Source organism: Lepisosteus oculatus, chromosome 11, assembly GCF_040954835.1.
Source record: "Lepisosteus oculatus isolate fLepOcu1 chromosome 11, fLepOcu1.hap2, whole genome shotgun sequence".
Classification (NCBI taxonomy): Eukaryota; Metazoa; Chordata; class Actinopteri; order Semionotiformes; family Lepisosteidae; genus Lepisosteus; species Lepisosteus oculatus.
In genome coordinates, this window is record NC_090706.1 from 7427575 (window position 1) to 7449187 (window position 21613).

Genomic DNA, 21613 nt, shown 5'->3' on the forward strand with positions numbered 1-21613 from the left:
TTCCTCCTACTGCTGGGAAACTCAGTGACCCCTTGCATTGGTGCACAGTGCATTTGGCCCTTCTAATACACAAGTGCTTTGGGAAGTTATTTTTAAAGGTGCTATATAAAATAAAGTTAATTATAACTTATTATATTTATTAGTACTAATATTAGTATTGGTATTGGTATTTGTATTGGTATTGCCATTGGTATCGATATTTGTATTAGTATTAGCATTAGCATTAGCATTAGCATCAGTATTAGTCCCACGTGCATCTGCTTCTGCGCTTCCTGTCAGCCTGGGCCTCTTGGTGAACAGGGGGGGTGCTGGAGTTGTGTGATTTTGCAGGCGCGTCTGGGTTTCTTCTGGTTGGTAGTGCTGCTTTTGGAGGGCCAACGCTGGGTTCCTCTTCCTTTGGCCTGGAGAGCCCTGATGCCCTTTCCCTCCAAACCGCTGGATGCCACAGTTTCATACTTCCAGGACGCGGAGATGATTTTTTTCTCGGCCATCCTCTCTCCCCACCAAGTCGACGAGCTTGAGGTGGTTGGTCCTGAATCTCACTTTGCCACTCCCTGTCCAGCCATCTGGCAGTTCCGGTTTTCCTTTCCTGTGGCACCCTGCGTGGGCCCGTCGCCAAACTTGTCACGCCCAGTGCAGGCTTTGGGCGTCTTGTAACCTGGCTCCAGTTCGTGTAGGCCGGTTTTGTGTCACTTGTGCGGGCAGGAACCCTGGTTCCATCCCCTCCAGGCACAGACTGGCCCACTGGGTCGTGGATACCCAGCCCTGGGACTCATCTGGGCACATCTCGTCTGAACACAGGTCACTTCTCCGGCCCAGCTCGGGTAGGCCCGTCCCCCCTGGTGACAGCTGCACTCTGTCCTGCTTGCCTTCAGCGCCCTCCCCGAAGAGGAAAGCTGTTGACACCCATGAAAAAGGTGCCGTCCTTCGGATGAGATGTAGAACTGAGGTCCTGACTCTCTGTGGTCATTAAAAATCCCAGGGCGTTTCTCGAAAGGAGTAGGGGTGTTACGCCAGTATCCTGGCCAAATTTCCCCCCTGGCCTTTACGCCTCCTAATAATCCCCATCTCTGAACTGGCTTCATCACTCTGCTCTCCTCCCCAGTCATAGCTGTGTGCTGCGTGTACTGGCCTACACATTGGTGGTGGAGGAGGGGAGTCCCCATTACCTGTAAAGCTCTATAGAAAGTGTAAGGAATTATTATTAATAATTATTATTTTGGGTTGGTCCTAAACCAGGAAGTGTGTGTGTGTGTGTGCCTGCTCTGTGATGGACTGTCCAGGAAGTATACCGCGGCTCCCCCTGAACTGGATTAAGAGGTGAGAAAATGGATGCATGGATTAAACTAGGATACCCTGATCCTCCAGGGGAAGAAGAGGAGGGGGCAGAGTGGCATGACAGGGCCCTAATGGGATGATTAGGCACAATAGCAAAGGTCAGCGACTTCCCCATTTCTGATGTTATTTGCTTTCATCAACTTGGGTTGTCAAGACAACATGTTGTTACTCTGGCCTGCTATCACTTTTCTTTTATGCAGTAGCCTCAACATTTTTCACAAACCATATCCAAAGGATGGATAATTCAGTCCCCTTCTTTGCCATTGCTTATTGTAGTGTTTAAGTGTTGCACTATAAGTATTTTACAGTTTCACAATTCTCAGTTCATTGCACAACTAGGAAATACACAGATCTCTGCTGTTGATACTACTTTTCCCCACATTTTATACGTGATTCCCTCTTCATTTTTCGCTATCTTGACGTGAAAATGTGTTCCAGACTGTCCAAATTATTTAGCAATAGGGTTCAAGTATTTTCTACAATATACGCACCGCAGTTCTATCTGAAAACTGGACTGAATCCCTGTGGGATTTTATCTGCAAGAAACTAGCAGCTAAGATGTTTCACGTATACTTTTACATAGTTTACTGTACATTCCGTACGCTACAGGTCTTACGTTAACCTATGCATTTTAGTTCTTTTTTTTGTTTAAAAGGAGGGCGGTAACGTGAAGACAAACCGGAGCCAAAACGTTTTTTTTTCCCCATTTTCCGCTGTATCTGGGTGCGGTCACCAAAGGCAGCACACACGATAAGCCTCAGCCGTGCAATGTTTAGCACGAATTTGAGCATTTACTGTACTTATTAAAAACCCTGCCGTCCTGGCCAACACTGTGGTTTTCTCCTGCATGAAATGTGCAAAACCCCGGGTGCGCCTCTTTATCTCATGAACTGGTAACAAAAAAAAAGCAACCGCTTTCTACTTCCAAAGCGAAACATTTCCATTTTTGTTAATTTTTGTTGACCGCCTACTTATTCCGAGGTTGCTGGCTCCCCCGCACTGACACCCAAGTGCCTGCTCTGGTCTTCGCTACTCCCAGTGGCTGCGGCGCCAGTCAGCCCGCCTTCGGAAGGCGTGACTGCGGCCGAGCCCTGGTTCACCGAGCGCTCTAGCAGATGGGAGGGACGGTCGTGCGAGCTGTGTGTGCACTTCGTCTCTGCGCTGGATGGAAGCCGAGGTACAGCCAGCTGATGAACCTCTGGGACGTTAAAGCAGGTGACGACTTCATTTCGCGGCGGTTCCCTCCAGTCGTGATACTTTGCGTTAGGATGTTGTTAGGAGTAACAACCCGGACGACGCGTTGGTTACATAACGCTTGTCGATTGTGAAAAGTAACCGAGTGATAAACGCATAAAGTGAAGTGAAGAAGCCGAATGATCACGTACTTCGGTCTGGTTATATCCGTTAATCCGCAATAAAACACCCCCTTGCTCTTAAAAACGTTTTTTTTTATATTTTTAAGATCAAAGTGGGATTTCTTAAGCGTTCAGTGCATACGTGCAGACTTATTCATAACGCGTCCTTTTCGGTTGAGTTGATTAAAGTTTCCCTCTAGAGAAATACAAAGCTGAAAAAACAATGTTCGGAGAAGGACGATATTTAGCACGGGGGACATGTGAAAACATTGTCTGCGCGACGTTCTTAAGAAGGCGGAATTTTATTTTTGTAAATCAACAGTTTGTTCATGTCAAAGTCAAATTGCCAAGACCTTCCTGTTGTCTTCGAGCTGGTGAGATAAGATGCGGTTCAAACTTCGTGTGTATAGGTCTGACTTGCACGGCACACAGTGGGTTATGAAAATAGATTAATACAGTCAAATCCCTTTTCTGTCAAACACTGAATATATATGAATGAGATGTATAACTATATTTATAGGACATAAACCTTTTGTAAATATTTCCTTAAAAGTGGGTTTTTTAAAGACAGTTGTCACTGTACACCTCTATACTAGGCTTGTAGAAAGTCAGATCCCATGGGCGTTTTGTGTTAGCTTGACCACTGATGACCTGTCGTTTTGAGCACCTGGCCTCAGGACCCCACCTTCAGTGTACCCCAATAGTGTACTCCCCGTCACAGACTTCTACAGCTGCTGCCTGGAAGAGAACATTTTACTTGGAGAAAGAACAGTATAAACAGTCTGAAATCTCGAACCACAAAAGGCACTTTTAGATAAACAGGAAAAAACAACCATGCTCTCAGAACTGCACTGTTGACTGCGAAGTGCACTTGTTAAAATAATGTAGCTTCATTTACAAGGGGGTCGCAGGCCTTGGGGATGAGGGACTACACGAGAGGTGCGAGACGTTCAACACCTACGGAAACAAAAACCACGGGAACAGTGAATCCCAGAAGGACTGGATTTCAGCGTGAGTTCGTGAAACTGTGGCACTAGCTGTTTGTTGTCATCGTCGCGTTCGTACACCGTACCTGTTTACTGACAGGCATGCTGGACGTCTTTGGAGAATAAAAATTAAAACTGTGGGAGTGTGGAACATGCTAAACAGCCGATACCCTGGTTTTCTCTCTAAAAACGGCGGGGCTAAATGGCGCTGTATGGCCTTCTCTCATTTTTAACCCTTCTAACGAATGTATGTTCGAAGCGGAGTCTGGTTGTTTGATAATTACCTGTCCTACTGCAGACACGGATATAGTATGCGTCTTTGACTGCAGAGATGAGTCAGGTTCAGTTTCCCTGTTGGTTTTCTAAGCCTTACACTATATCAAGACTGGCTTTGATCCCTTTCCGCCTGTAGGTGCTTTGCTTTGCCTTAGCTTCTGTGCTGGGTGGTGTTCATTTTGTGCTCTCCAGAGTTGGAAACAAAACCCGCTTTTGGCCTACTCCAGCTCAACAGTGCAGCAAGTTATCTGAAAACATTTGTGTAGGCAAATGCTTTTCAAAAGCACAAGTGTTTTTATTTCCAGCACTTGAAAGAACGAACTAAAAAGCCCACTTTGTAAGCGATCAAACGATCTTGAAAATGAAAGGATGTTATTGTTTAAACAATTACCTTTACATTTAGTTGTATTAAAGAAGGGTTTAATATCAAATTGTAGAGTAGAAAGTAGAGCTTCAGCTGATGCTAAAGTCTAATTGAATAACCATCAAACCTGCCCTTATGCAAATTAATCTAAAATGTGACCAAAGTGTTTATTATTCATTGTATGAATACATTCTAAATTCTTAAAAGTATTATTACTTTTGGGCTTGCAGCACCCACAGCAATTTGATTTTCTAGGTTCTTCTAAAAATATTGCACTGGCTTATCTTGTTTTTCCAGACAGACAGAAAAAATGTTGACATGGAGAAAAGACCAAATGTTCCCCTCCCCTCACTTATCATGTACTCTGTCAATTACATCTAATGTTTTTGCACTGAATCGTACATGTACTAACTTCACATCTTTTAGAATTAATTTCAGCCTTTGTAGAACGGCACTCAGGCACAACACTAATTGATAACAATGGTAAAAGAGGTTGTGGTTCCTAAAAAAAAAAACAGCTTATTGTGAAATGGGTTCATATGTTCTTTTTAATGCATCTGATTCTTTTTTTTTGCGGTTAGTGAATTTTGGTTATAGCGTTTGAAGTTGCTTTTTAGAAGCTTTGACTTCAGAGTCAGTTCAGGTAGCAGATACCAATTGCGTTCTGATTTCTGCTCTGTATAGGTGTGAACGTGCTCACCACAGACACTGCTTTGTCACACAGTGAGCTGACGTAAAGCAGCCTTGTATGTTTGAGATAACTGACTTGATGAAGCTCCAGAAAATGACTCTGTTATCAGAAAACCACTCAATGTGCGATCTGAACATGGGGGCTGTCTGTTACTTAAGGAAGTAGCCGTTGCTCTGTCTGCATGATTTAATAATTGTGTTGGATTCCTCCACCTGCAGAACCGTGTTCTGTAATGAATCATGGTGACAAGATAAGATCACTTTGTTACCCATATACAATTTCTTGTATTAGGAATTCATCTTTTTGCATGCCCCAGCTTGCTCTCCATGAGACACAGACACATGGACAGGGAGAGAAGCTTGGGGTCAGCGCGCAGGGTCAGCCATTGTACAGTGCTCCTGGAGCATATAGGTTTAAGGGCCTTGCCCAGGCGCCCAACAGAGTAGGATTCCTCTGCCGGCCGCTGGATTTGAACCGGCAATCTTCCAGCCACAGGGCCACAGCCACAGAGCCACTGCTCCCTATCCCTGAATTTCCGCATAAGGTCCTGGGACATTATCTGAGGTGCAAAACAATCTAAAATATTGGGGAAGTTTCATTTTTCAGTTTCAGTGAAAATGAAATGCAGCATTATTGAAAATAAAATATTTAAATAATAGATAAAAACTTTTTTTAAATGATAATTCATTCTGATCGTTATTGTTACATATAAAAAAGTTAAAATTAGTGTTAACATCTTGTATCCTAACAGTGTAAGAAAGATTAGCAAGGCTAGGCCTGGTCAGTACTGAGATGGGAGACCTACAAGAAAATTCAGGCAGCTGCTGTCAGTGGTGTTTGTGGGCCAGTAGGTGGCGCTCTTCCCTCTCAACCAGAATTTCCGGACCGAAGCTCCAGTATGGTGATGGGGGACACGATACTGCAGAAAATGAGACATTAGATTGCGGCGTTGAGTACACCATCACTTAAGGACCTGCAAATGCTTTAGTGTTTCCTTGGTGTACAATCTGTACTTTCTGCACATCCCATTTTATTTAATCAGCGAAGCGATGTTTTGCTCCAGTTTCCTGTGCAGTGGGGCTGTTGATGTAGAATGGCCGCTGTGTGTCTCCCAGGTGGGGGCTGCTCTTCAGATGTAGATGAAGTGGGTCCTCTTCCATGAGTAAAGTGCGTCCTTTGGGATCAGATGAATGAAAGGTATTATCACAGATCCACAGAAAGCACAGTCAGAGGGAATTAACTAGGTAAGAGTGTTGGTTTTCCAAACCACTGGACTTGAGGAGTTTCTCGCTACTGGAGAGCCCTGGAGGAACTGGGTGGAAACTCACATTCGCGTTTTGACAGCAGGGTCAGCAGAAGAGTTTCATAGCTACAGTACAGGTGTAAACTCTGTTTAGGGCCAGTTTGTGTTCTCTTTAGAGGGTTAAAAAAAACATTTTAAATTGAGATGTCTGGCAGGCTAATTAAATAAAAGACTGAGATTACCACTGGGCTCTGTGTTCCCAAATCCCACAGCAGAAAACAAATTTCCCAGAGGGGGAAGCAGAAGGCGACAGAGTGAAGGAGGGTCTGGTCTGATTTTGTCTCGCTGGTGGAGGAAATGAGACTGTGCTCTGTGTTGGCTTGTCTGGTTTGATAAATGTTCCGGTGAGGTGGCAGAGAGAGTTGATGGGCTGTGTATGACTAAAGATAATACAGTAGAGATAATCCAGGCAGCTGTATTGCAGCTCCTGGCCATGTCAGTCTACGACGTGCACAAATGTGTGTTTTTTTCACACTCCTTCTGCCACTTGATTGTCTTTTAAAAAAATATTGATCCATTTTACATTTTTAGTCGAGGGCGCAGTGAGTAGTGTTAGGTGGTTGGACTCCAAGCCAGGGTGTTATGGGTTTGAAGGCTAGGCAGGACGTGTGAAGGCCTTCGGGCTCTGTGGTATACAGTAACTGGGTACAGAAGCTCCATGTGGTCATCGTTTCCCACTAAATCCGTCTGCTTAATAAACGATTTCATCATATAAAAACGCTGTATTTCTTTGTATTAACTTATGCATTGTTCTTATAAGAATCAATTTCATTCCATTTTTAAAATCAGCGCTGCTTTGAATGGTCAGTTTGTGCTCCAGACATCTGTCTCCAAAAACATTTTTGGAGGCTGTGGTCTTAATTTTGCAGAATTCCTTGAAATCCAACATGGTTCCCCTTCAGTTACTATTGAAAAAGCTGAAGAATGATAAGTTAATCTCTCGTGTGCTTACTCTGTTTCTAGCTGGCTAGATCCTTCATCGAGGAAGGGTTCTTCCGTGGGATCAAAGCTGCTTTTTTTGGGGGGTGTTTGTCAAAACAATGCAAAATGTCAATACAGGTGTTTCTTCTGCTTCCCAGCAGGCTCTAGGTGAAAACTGCAGAGACATTGGCAGCATAAACAGCGATTGCTACCACTGTCATGGAGAAGATTGGCCGGCTGTTCATCAACCTCCAGCAAGTCCAGCAGGTCCCTCAGATGCTGAAGGAGGCTGCGCCCTCCCTACCCTGCACCATGAGGGAGGGCGAGGTGCCCTGCTACCTTCGGGAGCGCTACATCCACACCGGCTACCGCCAGATGCACCAGGGTTGGCGCTACTACTTCCTGTCCCTCTTCCAGCGCCACAATGAGACGGTCAACGTGTGGAGCCACCTCCTGTCCACCCTGGTGGTCCTGATGAAGCTGTCCCAGCTGGCGGAGACGGTGGATTTTGTGGGGGACGTCCATGCCTGGCCCCTCCTCATTCTCCTCCTGTCCTCTTTGGCCTACATGATGTGCAGCACCCTTGCCCACCTCCTCTCTGCCAAGTCAGAGTTCTGCCACTACGCCTTCTTTTTCCTGGACTACGTGGGGGTGGCGCTGTACCAGTATGGCAGCGCCTTGGTTCATTTTTACTATGCCATCGAGGGCAGCTGGCACTCTCTCCTTCAAGGTATGTTCATGCCCTGTGCTGCCTTCTTATCTTGGTTCTCCTGCCTGGCCTGCTGCTACAGCAAGTACTGGAGCCACAACCTGCCATACTGGCACCGCAAGGTGGTTCAGGTGGTGCCCTCTGGCCTGGCCTACGCCTGGGACATCAGCCCCGTGGTGCACCGGATCTTCTCGTGCCACCCCTGCTCCCAGGATCCCGCGGTGTTTTTCCACGTCGGCCAGGTGGCCTTCTTCCTGTCCAGCGCCTTCTTCTTCACCCAGCCTCTACCTCAGAAGTGGTTCCCGGGGAGGTGTGACGTCCTGGGACAGGGCCACCAGCTTTTCCACGTGCTGCTGGCCCTCTGCACCCTCAGCCAGATCGAGGCCTCCCGCCTGGACTACCTGGGCAGGCGGCCGCTCTACCAGCGTCTCCATGGCGACGCGGCCGCCCTCCACTTCTCCCTCCTGTTTGTCTTCACTGGAGCCGTCAGTGCCCTGACCGCTGTTGTCATGAGTGGGAAAGTCCGCAGCTCCCTTGACCACAGAGACAAATTGAAGTGAAGACACCGCTGATCTTGGTGTTAATGCCCTAGCCTGTGGTTTAAGGATGCACTATAAGTGCAGCCTATTGCTCTTGTACTTTTTCACTGCTAACACCTTATTATTGCTGCAGACGTGCTCTACAGTATCACTCGGACTGTGAAGACTAATTGCTTGAGATATGCGAGTACTGTTTTGAAGTCTCTACTGTTCTCGAAGTGCCTTCCTGTCTGCCACAAAAATGCAGAGCTTCTCTTCTAGTACAGCGCCTGTGGAGAATGAAGGTCTATTTCTGCAAAGGTCGTTTGTGTCTATATTTTGTGTTTTTAGATGTGCAAAAATACAGTAGTTGGAGGTCCCGTTACGTATGCTGGTCCACTGCAAGGGCATTATTTTCACAGCTTGGATCAAATCTGTTGTTCTTTTTAAATCAAATGTTCCCTTTTTTTTTTTTGTGGTCACAGACATTGGTGGAATATGAATGTGTTAAATTCCCAGATAGGGTCTGCCCCCCCAAAAAACCGCTGTATTGGATGAAGCAGTTAGAAAGGAGATGGATGGATGCTGGTTTTTTATGTTAGGTTTTCTACATTGACCCAAAAAAGGTTAGATTTTTAATTTCACCAGGGCCTGGTTAAATGTGCATAATGCGCATTAAATGCGGATAGATTTAAAATAAGACAGAATGTGCATCCTTGCTTGCATTTTACACGCATGTCTAAATGCAATTGCAAGCAAAGCAGAGGACAACATCAGTATTCTTTATTTATGCTGGCTTGTTGTCAGAGCTGAGGTTAATAAATTAAAATGAGACCCGTGGACTCTATATCACTGAAATATGTTGCACAGCTTTCTTCATAGGGAGCAGGGGTGGAATTTGCACAAGGTAATCCAATCAACAATAAGGTACATGTTAATAGTTCTGTTAAAGAAGATGCTCATGGAGTCTTGTTAGTAGCCATGAGCACCGAAATCCACAGAGTTTAAGAATCATGAATGTTTCACTTCCAATAGCCTTTTCCCCAGCTGCACTGTAACACTGACTGCTTGTTTTGCGAATGTCTTTGGCCTGTTTGACGGGTACAGTTGGGTCTTGCCAAATTTGTTGCATCCCTGAACTCTTTGGATTTCTGCTTTGCTTTTTGTCTTGTTTTTTTTTTTTGTGCTCCGTGCTGTCACCAGCCAGCGTAGGCAGCAGTGCTGATTGGCTGGGGCACAGAGATCACCATGGGGACTGCTCACGAGGCAGCAGTCCTGCCCAGCTCCTGTGATGAATGTGCTGTGCTAGAACAGGCAAGAGGACGATCTGCATAGTGGATTAGTTCAGAGGTTGCTTTCCTTTATTCTGTCCTCTTTGGCGAGTTTGTGTTCATTTTGAAAAGAAAAAAAGACAATACAGTATACAGAAAATATGAAGGCAGTTGCTGGTAGTATTCAGTGATTGTATAAAGGGGACATCTTAGGCCATACAAACCCATTAATCAAGCCGCATTCTGAGCTGATAAAAGCCTGTTGCTCTGCTATAATTGAGAGCTAATTCCCCTTGTTGAGATCAGGATGTACAGGTATGTATTAATGAGCAACCATGCATCAGGCTTCCCACTGAGCTTAGGCCTGAAACTAAGACAGACATAATTTCATTTTTCACCATTAGCCCATAACACACGTAAGCACATAGGAGCACTTTGAATAATAACCTGGGCTGCATTCAGGAAACACCTAAATCCATCATGATGATGCTGCCAGACAGAAGCTGGCGTTGTTGAACATTGGTGACAGAGTGCTCTAAGGATGTTGGTAAAAATATAGTTATTAAATCTAATTGTTTATGGAGGGTTGCCCAGGTGGGAGAGTCACCTGGTGCATGCTGCAGTGGGTCAGTCTAGGGAAAATGACAAAGTAAAGCTCCTGAGAGCAGGTAGGTGCCTGCAGTCCAGCTGTCCTGGATTCTGCTCTGGGTTGTGTCATATGCTGCGGATCTCCCTGGGAGAATCGGAGCAGGCTGAATACCGCTGGGGTTAGTCGGGATCGAGACAGTGAGAATTGTGCCTGTCCTGCTGTCCAGGGCGTCAGTTCTGCTGTTGGTGCATCAAGCTTAGTGCCTGACTGTACGTACGAAAGCGTTGTGTGTGCGTCGTCTTCATCTTCAGTGAGCTGAGCTCGGTGAGGAATGGCAGTTCCAAACTGAGGTGCAGTAGTGTTAATTTGACCTTGTAAAAGAAAATATATCGCAAAGAAAAAATACTATCTCTAAACTTTTTTTTTAGATGTGGCATGTAAGATAATTCTGCAACGTGTTTCACATCTGTGTTATGAATTACTGTAAGTCATAGTTTGCCACTGTAAGATAAATGCTCTTGCCTAACATTTCTGTGGCACAAAGTCTCATTTCAAGTGATTTTTAATGCATACACATGGCAACAAAACAACAGTAACTTACAATCTCACTTGCTGCACAGAAGAGATTAATGCAGGGCTGTCCCATCCTGGTGGGCTGGTGGTTTTGCAGAGCTGGGCAAGACATGGATAATGTCATCATTTTCTTTTAATTATCCTAGTAGGTTTTCTTTTGCTCTGAGCTATAAAAATGTATGTGCACCTTTTTAGTGCCGCTGTACATAGTGAATATCATGCCTATTTATCACTTTTGTTTTGTAATAAATTGTAAAAAAAAAAATCAGTCACTGTGGTGATTTATATTTGAAGGCATTTTTAGCATTTTCCTCTCTTCACTTGTTTGTTGTTAATGGTCGCCCTCTGGTGGCCAGAAGTTGCTTGTGCATTGATCTCAGTACAACTAATTTGATACTAATGAAATAATTTCCTGTTGCTGTCCATCACAATGTATGTTCTATAAATGGAGAGTTTTGTTCAATCACGGAAGCTAGATAGTAAAATCTTCTCCTCTCGATTGTAACCGTTCTTATGTAACACTGATTCTGACACTGTAGATTTGACCACTGACATGTGCCAAGTCCGAACACCAGATGCATTGTGTCTGCAAGCCTAATATTCTCAACTTCTGAATCAAGGTTATCTAGTGTTGAACTACAGTTATGCTCCAATGATACTTCCAACCTAGAATAAACCACTTCTAGGTTTCTTAAATTCATTCATGCAAGTGGTAATTGAGTTTTTCAACTGACTTTGCTAAAGTATGGTGTGACAATAAATGCATATTACTACAATAAATGCAACCTACCGACAAAACTACTCTTCTACTACTCTACACCAGGGATACAATGGCTCCCTCTGCCATGTCTTTGGTCTATTTGTCCCTGTTATGCAGCGCCCATATGGTGTTGGTTACTCGTTGTGATGTCAGTATCACAGGGCCCGCCTGACTCACACTCCCAGTGCTGAACTCCAGAAGACCTCCGATTCGGCGCAGATTAGGAAGACCTTTAGCTGCAGTAGCTGATTGGAGCCAGTTATTGAGGAAGGACTCTTCTTCGATCATCCAACTGAGTAGGAACTTCCATCAGAAGTTCCCCCTTTTTTAATTTGACAAATACCTATTTCAAGCAGGCAGCTGCGTCAGCATGCATAGGCTGCAAAGGAACAGGTTGGTCAAAGGATGTTGAATTCACCTCTACATTTCAGACTTCTTGCACTGAATGCCTCTGATACAGGCCCATACAAATGGATGTGTTTAGAATATCCTCACAGTAAGGTTATACATGGTCCATATGTGGTTAAAAAAGGTTTCTGTTACATACTAGCAATACTGACCTAACATGTGAAAGATATAACCATGTGCTAGTCATATTAATAGCCTCTGGTGCAAAGATGGTCATCAAGATCCTACACTTTTTCAGAAACCATAACTATTTTTATTTCCTTAAATCAAACACATTGGTAAATTTAGAACACATAGCAGCAGCTTGAAAAAAACAGAACTTCAAAAACAGACTGTGGACCTACTGTAGTATATACTCTGTGCTCTAGGATCCAGAGCAATGAGGAAGCTACTGTGTTTAATACCCTCCTCTGATGCGGGACATTAAATCATAGAAGTAAATAGGAGAAGAGCAGGTAGTGTGCAATTTCCTCAAAATCACTTCTCTTCCTGATCTCTGTGGTGTGTCTGCCATTCACTGTACAGGCGTGAGGGAACATAACTTTGAGACTTGGCTGGGAGAGTGCTTTAGAACTCAATACGCCGGGTAAGTCAAACTGAGCTAATCTTCATATACCTCACCTCTTTAACAGATTTCTTCTGTCAACAGCAATCACCCAGAGAACACTGAAACACTCCAGAGGCTGGAAAATCTTTTGATGGGAAATTCCATTTTAGATGGCAGCCAAATAAGATGATTAAATCTGCTGTTTCTGCTGTTGAATCTTTGTGTTTAGCTCTGACTGATGGTATAGGCAGAACCTGTCTTTACATTTCCTTTATAAAAGGGAAAAATCTACCTTTGATACATCCAGCAATATCCACACACCTGAAGAAGGCTCTGCAGCCAAAATGTTGTGCCTCTCTTTACTTTTCCTTTCAGCTGGAATTAACCTTTACCTGTTCCTTTGCAGCCTGCTCAAGCTGACGCAGCTACCAACTTGAACTTCTATTGTAATTTCTATTTTCTTTCAAAAGGAAAATCAGTTGGAACTACTTAATCTTTTACAACAGTTAAACAGAATTCCTGGGGCATGCAAAGTGTGCACTAAAGTGCTATCTAGTCATAATCTTCTTTTTACCTTTCACAAGAGACGGGAAATTAAAAAAAAATTAGTTTTCATATCAGAGCAGCGTCCCTGGTGTACAGGTGTTCTCTCACCTGAGCCTTCGCATCTGTGGAAGCACTAGGAGGCCAGCCTGGATTGAAATGCCATAGAAAAGCTTCAGGACGTTGGTGTTTCATGGGCTGCCAGATACGACAACACCCCCAAACCTTTTCCAGTACCAAAACAGTTTCCTCCAAATGCGCTGCGAGCGCAGGAGGCCTGTGTTTGATTCTGGTCCACAGTTAGAGCCGTTTTATACTAATCCACAGACAGGAGACAGGAGACGCACGGGACATGGCCAAGGAGACGCTCTTCCTGACTTCGTCCCTGCCGTGGAGTGCTGGCGTCCTCGGCGTTTCCTGCGTCTTCCTCGTCCTGCTGCTCCTGCTGTGCAGCCACTGTGGAAAGAGGTAAGGGGCGCGTTGGCGGGCCTGGGCCTCAGCTGACAGAAGCTGGCCCCCTCAGTCGAGGCAGCTGGGTCCTGCCCTCGGTTAAAAGGGGATGAACACAGGCTGGTCTGCGTGGGGGACTGCTGGTGTTACAAGGACTCTTTTGCTCTTGCATAGATTTCTGTGAACGTCCCTCTGATCTAACAGAACTTTGCACTCCAGCCCCATTGCCCTGAAGACCACTCATATCAAGGCCACGAAAACAACACGATGTTACTTTGCCCAACGCTGCAGTTCTGTAATGGAATTCTTTCTTCTAAGAAGTTAAAATGCTTGGAGGCAATGCAGGCTAAATTCAATAACATCTCTTTTTTCAGGAAGCCTAAATCACCCACTGACTCGAGGACCAGCGGGGTAGCAGATCTCTCCTCAGTAGTAAGTCAGCTACACATTCCAAGTATCCTGGAAAAGCTGTGTGTCCAGATGTGTTCAGCTAGCATGTCTCACCTCACGGTTACAAACTGAAACATTCCAGTACCGTTCCAGACAAGTCAGCTTTCCATCTATCCCCACAGCTCAGGGATGGCAACTGCAGACGTCCCAGTTCTACTCAGTGTGTTACTTCTTGCGCAAAATGATGCAACATCGTTTAAATCTACGGGTTTGATGAATATAGGCTTTTAAAGACATCTTTGTCGCAAATGCCCCCTGTCTTCACTGAGGCCCTGGGCAGAAAAAGCAGTGTGGTGTTAAAAACCAATCATGGCGTCTGGGCTTAAGTGGACTCAAGAATCTCATTTAAACAATATGGGAGCAAATAAAAAATAAAACATTTAATGAAGTATATAATTTCATTATATATAATATAATGAAATATACAATGATATATTGTATATTTCATTTCAGGATATAAACTGAAAAGTACAGAATTCACATTAAGCAAAGCTATATGTTGGCTACTTGTGAATGCTAGATTGTGGTGGGTTATGTTATGTGCAAAACATATGCAGGTTGGGACCATGAGCACTGAAATGTGCTTCAAAAGCTCAGAGAGTCGAAGGTCTGAGAAATGAAGTGAAAGTCATCACTGCCGTCTACTGGAAGGACTATACTGAGCAAACAAATGCATGCTTGTACATGGGCAGTGACGTGCACTGTCAGTCTTCACCAGCTAACTGATCCTTGTAGGGTACAGGTGCGGTGAAATTAAGTGCATGTGAGCGTTTCATAGTGGGCGGTTATTGCCATGACGCTGCTCCTCCCACCTGTGCGGCTCGTGAAGAGGGAGCTGTCTGCCCCTCTCTAGGTTTCACCACCCTGTCTTTCCAGCCACCGGGAACAGCGGAGCAGCAGGAGTCCGCGCAGACTGCCTCCGAACCCCAGCGGCAGGACGCAGGGGAGTCACAGAAAGGTCTGTGCCGTTTCGTGTTGTCGCTCCGCTGAAGAGCGACTGCGGTCGGTGCTGAAGTCCCACTGTGTTAGAAACAGGCTGACACTGGGGAACGGGGGACGGGGAACCCCAGCCCCGGTGAACTCAAGTTCAAGTTCAAGTTTATTGTCATTACACTCATATACATGGTATATGGTATAACGAAATGCTATTTAGCTAGCTCCCGGACATAAGTAGTACAAAGAGAAAACAACAATAATACAATTGTGTAGCAAAAGAAAGACAGAGACAACAGGCAGTGTGCAAAAAACAACAACAGGCAATGTGCAAAACAACAAAAAGGTAACAGGTTATGTGCAAAAATATGCATCAACAGAATAAAATAAAGGGATAGAAATGATGGGGAGTGAGCTTTTGACATGTATGGTAGAGGTAGATTTTCAATGTGTGTTTGGGTTTTTGGTAAGAAAGAAAGGAAGAAGGAAGCTGTCTGCCCCTCTCTAGGTTTCACCGCCCTGTCTTTCCAGCGCAGACTGCCTCCGAACCCCAGAAACTGCTCTGATCTCCTCTTCATCCAAATATTTAAATTCACATTTTACACGGAGTCACTTCAGAGAAAAGGAAAAATCCGCATTTGCATATGAATTGTGAGAACAAGGGGCTAGGTGTGATTATCTGAATCAAGTATGATTACAAGCAGCGCTGTGGCGCAGCGGCTAGCATTACTGACTCCCAGCGTGGGGGACCTGGCCTCAAGTCCAGACTCCACTTTGTGTGCAGTTTGCATACATGGGTTTCCTCTGGGTGCTCTGGTTTCCTTCCACAGTCCAAAGACATGCCGGGAGGTTAATTAGCTTCTGGAAAATTGGTGTGTGTGTGTGTGTCAGTCAGGATACATCCAGGATACATTAACCGGGAGGTTAATTGGCTTCTGGAAAATTGGTGTGTGTGTCAGTCAGGATACATCCAGGATGTATCCTGCCTTGCTGGGATAAATCCCGGCTGAGATTAAATTGGAAAATTCTCCAAAGTAACCAAACACCTAAAAAGAGCATGAGTCAGCCATTTACATCCCCAACCACATGATGAATTATACATTGCAAAACCACAAAGCATCCTTAACGTATTGAAGATCTTAAAAACGCACGAGTAAAGTGGCTAAGAGGAGAATATTTTGGAGCCACATGTCACTACTCTATGCACAGTCATTGAAAGAGTGCAAAACTGAGATTGAGAGATCCTGCGCTGTGGATTAGTAGGCACAGACGACAATACTGCGGTAACGGGCGACACGGACAGCGTGGCGCTCAGACTGTTAGTTCTTTTTTTGCGTGGTTTGCAGGGAATGAACAGGGCACACCGGTGACTAAGGAAACGAGGCAGCTGCCGGACGTGCCCACGAAGCGGTCTGTGAGGAGGCACAGCAGCTATCACAGCGCCAATGAGTACGAAGAGGTGGGCGAGGTCAGGAGCAAGTGGACCGCCGAATGCCGGGTGTCGCGGAGGCAAACGTCGGATTGCAGCAACCTGTACGAGGAGATGAGATGCTACCCGGGCAACGCCACGGACGCCGAGCCCTCCTTCCCCGTCTACGCCCAGGTTCAGAAAGCTAAGCCAGCCGGCCCCGGTCAGGCCGAGCGAGACACGGGAGAGAAGAATACAGAGGCCCTCTATTCCACAGTGAGCAAAGTACGCGGGCGAGCTGTGCAGTCTGAATTATTTTTCTAGTACTGATCCCGGAGCTTGGATGGTGTCTGATTGCGCAAATGGTCAACAGTGGATTCAATCAAAGACAAAGAACAAATGCGGGGGAAGTCACACCCGGCATTGAACTATGACACTAACTCTGACAACTATGTTTAAAAGATGCAAATATTTTTTATTTGTGATCAGTGTGAAAACAAACACCGCGCACATGTGCTAACTGTATATGTTTCCGAACACAGCTTTATGCGATTTTATCTTTCAAGTGTGTGCAAATCGTTTTGAAATGAAGGTCCCGAAATCAATGGGATGGTGGTTTCGTTCCTTCCACTTTTCCACTGTTGTTTAATGTTTAACACATTTCCTAAAAAAAATGCAAAGGTAAAAGGTCGCGCGTGGTAAAATCTAGGAGGCACTTTTTTTACCATTGTGATATGTACAGTTTTTTTTTAATTTAAACATAACTGTGGAGTACGTAGTAGCACTAAGGTTTTTTAATGATCTTCAAAAGGTACTTCCTTTTGAAAACTACTATCAACAGGTCGCCCCCTCCGGCGTGATTATTTGTCCGGTGAGTAAAGGAGTCGTCCCGTGCAGCAGTTCAGGGAACGACTGTCGCCCTTTCCAGAGTACCAGAGTTATATATAGCAGCCTGTTGTCACTGCAGCTAGAATAAAAACTAGCCAAACATAGAATGGAAATATAAACATAATCAGGAAAAAAAGCAGTACAAAAATACCAAAGGGAGAAGCGGGACACGTGAATTTCACATACCGGTAACACTATAAATCTGGGGCTGCAGGTGACACTTAGAGGTCTTTTATAAGATTGTATTAGGAATTTGCCTTTTCGCACCAGGCCCATCCTGATTGATCCTAGGCCTACCCAATCAGTCCAAAGTAATTTTAGATTTTTCCCTTGTTTGCCTTACAGGATTTGCTTTTTAATGTTACGAATTGGATTTTGGGATTTTTTTCATCGTATGTGATTTGCTATTGGCTCGCTGTATCTTTTCTGTCCAATAAAAAAAAATCTGTAACTGTTGTGGGGCGGTGCAAGCGTAGCCGTAGCCTGATTGGCTATCGTTGTCGTCAGACGCTCTTAGAGCTCTCTCGCGCTAGGTTTTTGGTTTGTTGGCTAACATGGCAAAACAAATGCATATATCTACATTTTTTTTAAAAGCCGCCTGTAGATGACCAGACCAGTCCCGAAACAAATAAGACACATGAGATGCTACAGGCATCTTGGGTTTTAAGCAGTACAGCCTGGCTTCCCGAATACAAGTGTTTCTGAACGTTTGCTTGTAGCAGCTCGATACAAGCTCAATCTGAGGGAGTTGAGCACGAAGAGGTTCTAAAATTTCTCCTGTAAACACATTACAAGTTTTGGAATGCATGAATAACATTAAGATAATATTGACTGATAGATGCGAGTGTGCATTTTACAGATAACTATTCAGATCGCCTTTAAATGCCCTGCAGTATTTTAAGTGAACGACGTCTACAGAGCTAAAATACATCCAAAGTATGTATTTGACGCTTTTATTAGCACACTATCTTGCAATTAAAGGTACGATGAATTCGTTAGCACTGTAATGCGACTATAACAATTGAGTGTTAAGTCTTGTGGGAAGTCACGAATTTCCCAGTTAGGTGTCTTTTGGCATCGAAAATAGAAAAGTGTAGTATTTTCGGGGTCGGCGAGGACGGACACAGAGATTCATCCAGTCGTTGAACGAAACGCGTGCTTTTATTTTTCGGCACAGGCAGCACTGCACCCCCGCGCCCCTGCGCTAGCAGAGAGAGTGAGCGAGCAGGTAGTTACACAGCGACAGGGTGGCAATTGGGTACAAGTATAAAAGGGGTGCGAAACCAGGGAACTATTTACAAGAATGCGGGCGATCTCACCAAACTGTACGCCCGTTTAGCAGTGGGTCAGCTTTACTGCTCAGCGGCTTTCCTAGTACCCCAGCCGGGCGCTCTTCGGCCGTAGCGCCAGGCGAATGCGCTACAATAGTAGTTTCGTGGGTTTCATACACGTTTAGAAGCATCATAAAGAATCAAACAAGATCTTCAGAACTTAATATTTTAATACCTTTGCAGTTTTTATTGTCATGGCGCCTCACTCGATATTACCCTTGGGGCGATGCATTTACAACCTGTGGTTGTAATGTATGTAAAATCACCGTGATTGTAAGATCTATGGTTTTTATTTTTTAAGGCACGTTTTCCTTTCTTTCCCTACCATGACACGCTGTTGCCAAACGCGTAACTGTCGGATACCATGCGACAAGCCATCCGCAGCATGTCATGATAGGGACCCCATGTATATCGCATGTATATCGCGGCAGTGTATATCACGACTGGCGCCTTGCTTCCATGCCACCCTGGTACCGCTGTCGCACCAAAGGTCTCATATCTGGACATGATATACCCAGACAGGACATGTAGCGATATATGGACTTTGTGTCGCGACATGGGGGCGGGGCACTTCTGTCGGGGTAGGTCATATCGCGATATGCGGGCTCTATGTCGCGACATGGGGGCGGGGCACTTTTGTGAGGTAGGTCATATCGCGATATGCGGGCTCTATGTCGCGACATGGGGGCGGGGCACTTTTGTCGGGGTATGTCATATCGCGATATGCGGGCTCTATGTCGCGACATGGGGGCGGGGCACTTTTGTCGGGGTAGGTCATATCGCGATATGCGGGCTGTATGTCGCGACATGGGGGCGGGGCACTTTTGTCGGGGTAGGTCATATCGCGATATGTGGGCTTCATGTCGAGACAGGGACTGGGCACTTTTGTGATATGCGGGCTTCATGTCGTGACATTGGGGCGGGGGTGTTTTGTCGGGGTATGTCATATCGCAATATATGGACTTAATGTCGCGAGTGACAGTGGTGCGCCAGTCGTGATCGGGATGCGCGCATTCCTATCGTGACATTTTAACGGAGTCGTGACCGCGCTGTGGATGCCATGACGTTCTTTGTCTGCTATTCAGTTTTGACCTCATTGCGACTTCTCTTAGAATTACCAGTAACTGGAAACCAATACATGAGTTACTGTATATCCAGCGTTCTCATACAGCACACACAGTACACACGGAACTTCCGCTGTGGCGCTTTACCCAATCAGAGTGGCGATTCTCACTTTTCACCCAATCGCGGCCCGACCTGTTCGGGGGTTTAGGCAATCACGGGTCTAAAAGCTGTTCAAGCCAGCAGCGCAAGGTGGATCGGCTTGTTTACTGTAAATGAGAATCTAGTTTTAAAATGCTTTACTTATTTGCATTATAACTACATCGGCTTATTTTTAAAAGTTTTTATTGATTCACAATGTCCCGTACTCTTCGAAATAAATACATTTTTTATTTGCAATATAACCGTCTCCGCTGCTTTCTGTAACGAATGCATGGTATTTGAACAGTTTTAATCGTTTAAGGTAGGAGAAACACCTTTTGCTTTGTGCGTAAAACATTAATAGACATGTAAAGTTTATTTTCATTATATTATTATACACGCACTTTTAAATTTTGTTTTTTATAGTTAAATTATATCGATCTTGAAACTAATACTAAAAATGTGAATATGGGCTCTCGTGTTGTACCAGCGGTAATTTGGAAACTGGCGTCTTTTCACCAATGAAAGGAGTACACAAGCAATACATTTTCGAGAACATGGTTAAAAATGAAAAGAAAATATCTAACTCAATGTTCTAACATAGAAGTATTGGTTCTGCATGGTATTTTAAATACAATATTTCGGGCGGATTTTGAATCTTGCGTTTTACATTGTGTTCAGTGTGTTTTGCAATAAATTATTAACTTCTGAGTAACTCGTAAAATACTGAATAATCTAAAAGCAAGCACAAGAAATACTTAGAACTGTTACAAGCAACAAGTGAAAATGAGCTCTTGCAGCGTTTCTTTAGCCGAAGACAAAGTCCTCATATGAGAGACCTTTGCAAACTAGCTGTCATTTGAACGGGAATTTGCCGACTCTTAGATAGTGACGAGATTATCGCCATATTCAATTCCAAGTCCCGACGCCTGCGTCTGGTCTAGAAGGCCACAACCTCACAACAGATGCAGGCACTGATTGTTTCCTGTGCGTGTCCGCCGTGGCACAGTAGCGTTCAGGAGCCTAGGTAATTGTTGATTAACCTCTGTGTGCATGTGAGAGAGAGAGAGAGAGAGCCTTGAATTGAATTGAATTGAGAGAGAGAGAGAGTATATCCATGTATATATCCATAAGGTTCCGCTAATTCTGCTGATTATACCGATCGAGGATTGCATTGTAAATTGGAGGGGGCCTCTGTGCTGGCAGGACGGTCAGTTAGAGCCCGTGCCACTCACGTTTGCAGAGGCCAACCCAAAAAATCAATTCCTGGCTACGCACCTGCTTCACATACCCCAACTTGCTCTCCATGAGACACACAGACAGGGAGAGAACCTTGGGGTCAGAGTTCAGAATCAGCCATTTATACAACACCCCTGGAGCGGTTGGGGTGAAGGGTCTTGCTCAGGGGCCCAGCGGAGTAGGATTCCTCTGCTGGCCGAGGGATACAAACCGGCAACCTTCAAGCCACAGGCGCAGATCCTGAGCCACAGAGCCACCACACTGCACATTACAAATGAAATATATTATTAAAGTAGTAACAGTGATGTCATTATAATTACCCATCTCTACCTAAGACTGCTTTCACGTTCACAACAAAAGTTACTTTGTTCATTCAAAAGTTACCCTGATCATAGCCTGAACTCTGAATTGCAGAATTTAGAATCCTATTTGCAGAAGGTATATTGTTCCTTCTAGAAGGCTTTATAATTGTATGACCAATTTACTACCCATTTATTAAGGGTAATTTTGCAATCCTAAACTCAAATGTTTGCTGCAGTCAATGTATGGAAAGCACAAT

At 44.7% G+C, this 21613-nt stretch overlaps 2 protein-coding genes across 5 annotated transcripts; both read left to right on the top strand.

The window, feature by feature from the left end:
• Positions 1-2167: 2167 nt before the first annotated feature.
• Positions 2168-11614, top strand: paqr7a (progestin and adipoQ receptor family member VII, a). 4 transcript variants are annotated; one of them, XM_069195548.1, is made up of 3 exons: positions 2168-2553; positions 3595-3704; positions 7393-11614. In XM_069195548.1, the coding sequence occupies exon 3, from the start codon at positions 7454-7456 to the stop codon at positions 8501-8503; it is 1050 nt and encodes a 349-aa protein (XP_069051649.1). In that variant the 5' UTR covers positions 2168-2553; positions 3595-3704; positions 7393-7453; the 3' UTR covers positions 8504-11614. The 4 variants fall into 4 exon arrangements, with proteins under 4 accessions (XP_069051649.1, XP_069051648.1, XP_015204349.1 ...); XM_069195547.1 differs by having other exon boundaries at positions 7396-11614; XM_015348863.2 differs by lacking the exon at positions 3595-3704 and having other exon boundaries at positions 2169-2553.
• Positions 11615-12493: 879 nt separating this feature from the next.
• On the top strand, positions 12494-16998 carry LOC138241855 (uncharacterized). The gene is made up of 5 exons (XM_069195810.1): positions 12494-12648; positions 13480-13620; positions 13977-14034; positions 14929-15010; positions 16332-16998. The coding sequence occupies exons 2-5, from the start codon at positions 13505-13507 to the stop codon at positions 16715-16717; spliced, it is 642 nt and encodes a 213-aa protein (XP_069051911.1). The 5' UTR covers positions 12494-12648; positions 13480-13504; the 3' UTR covers positions 16718-16998.
• Positions 16999-21613: the final 4615 nt, after the last annotated feature.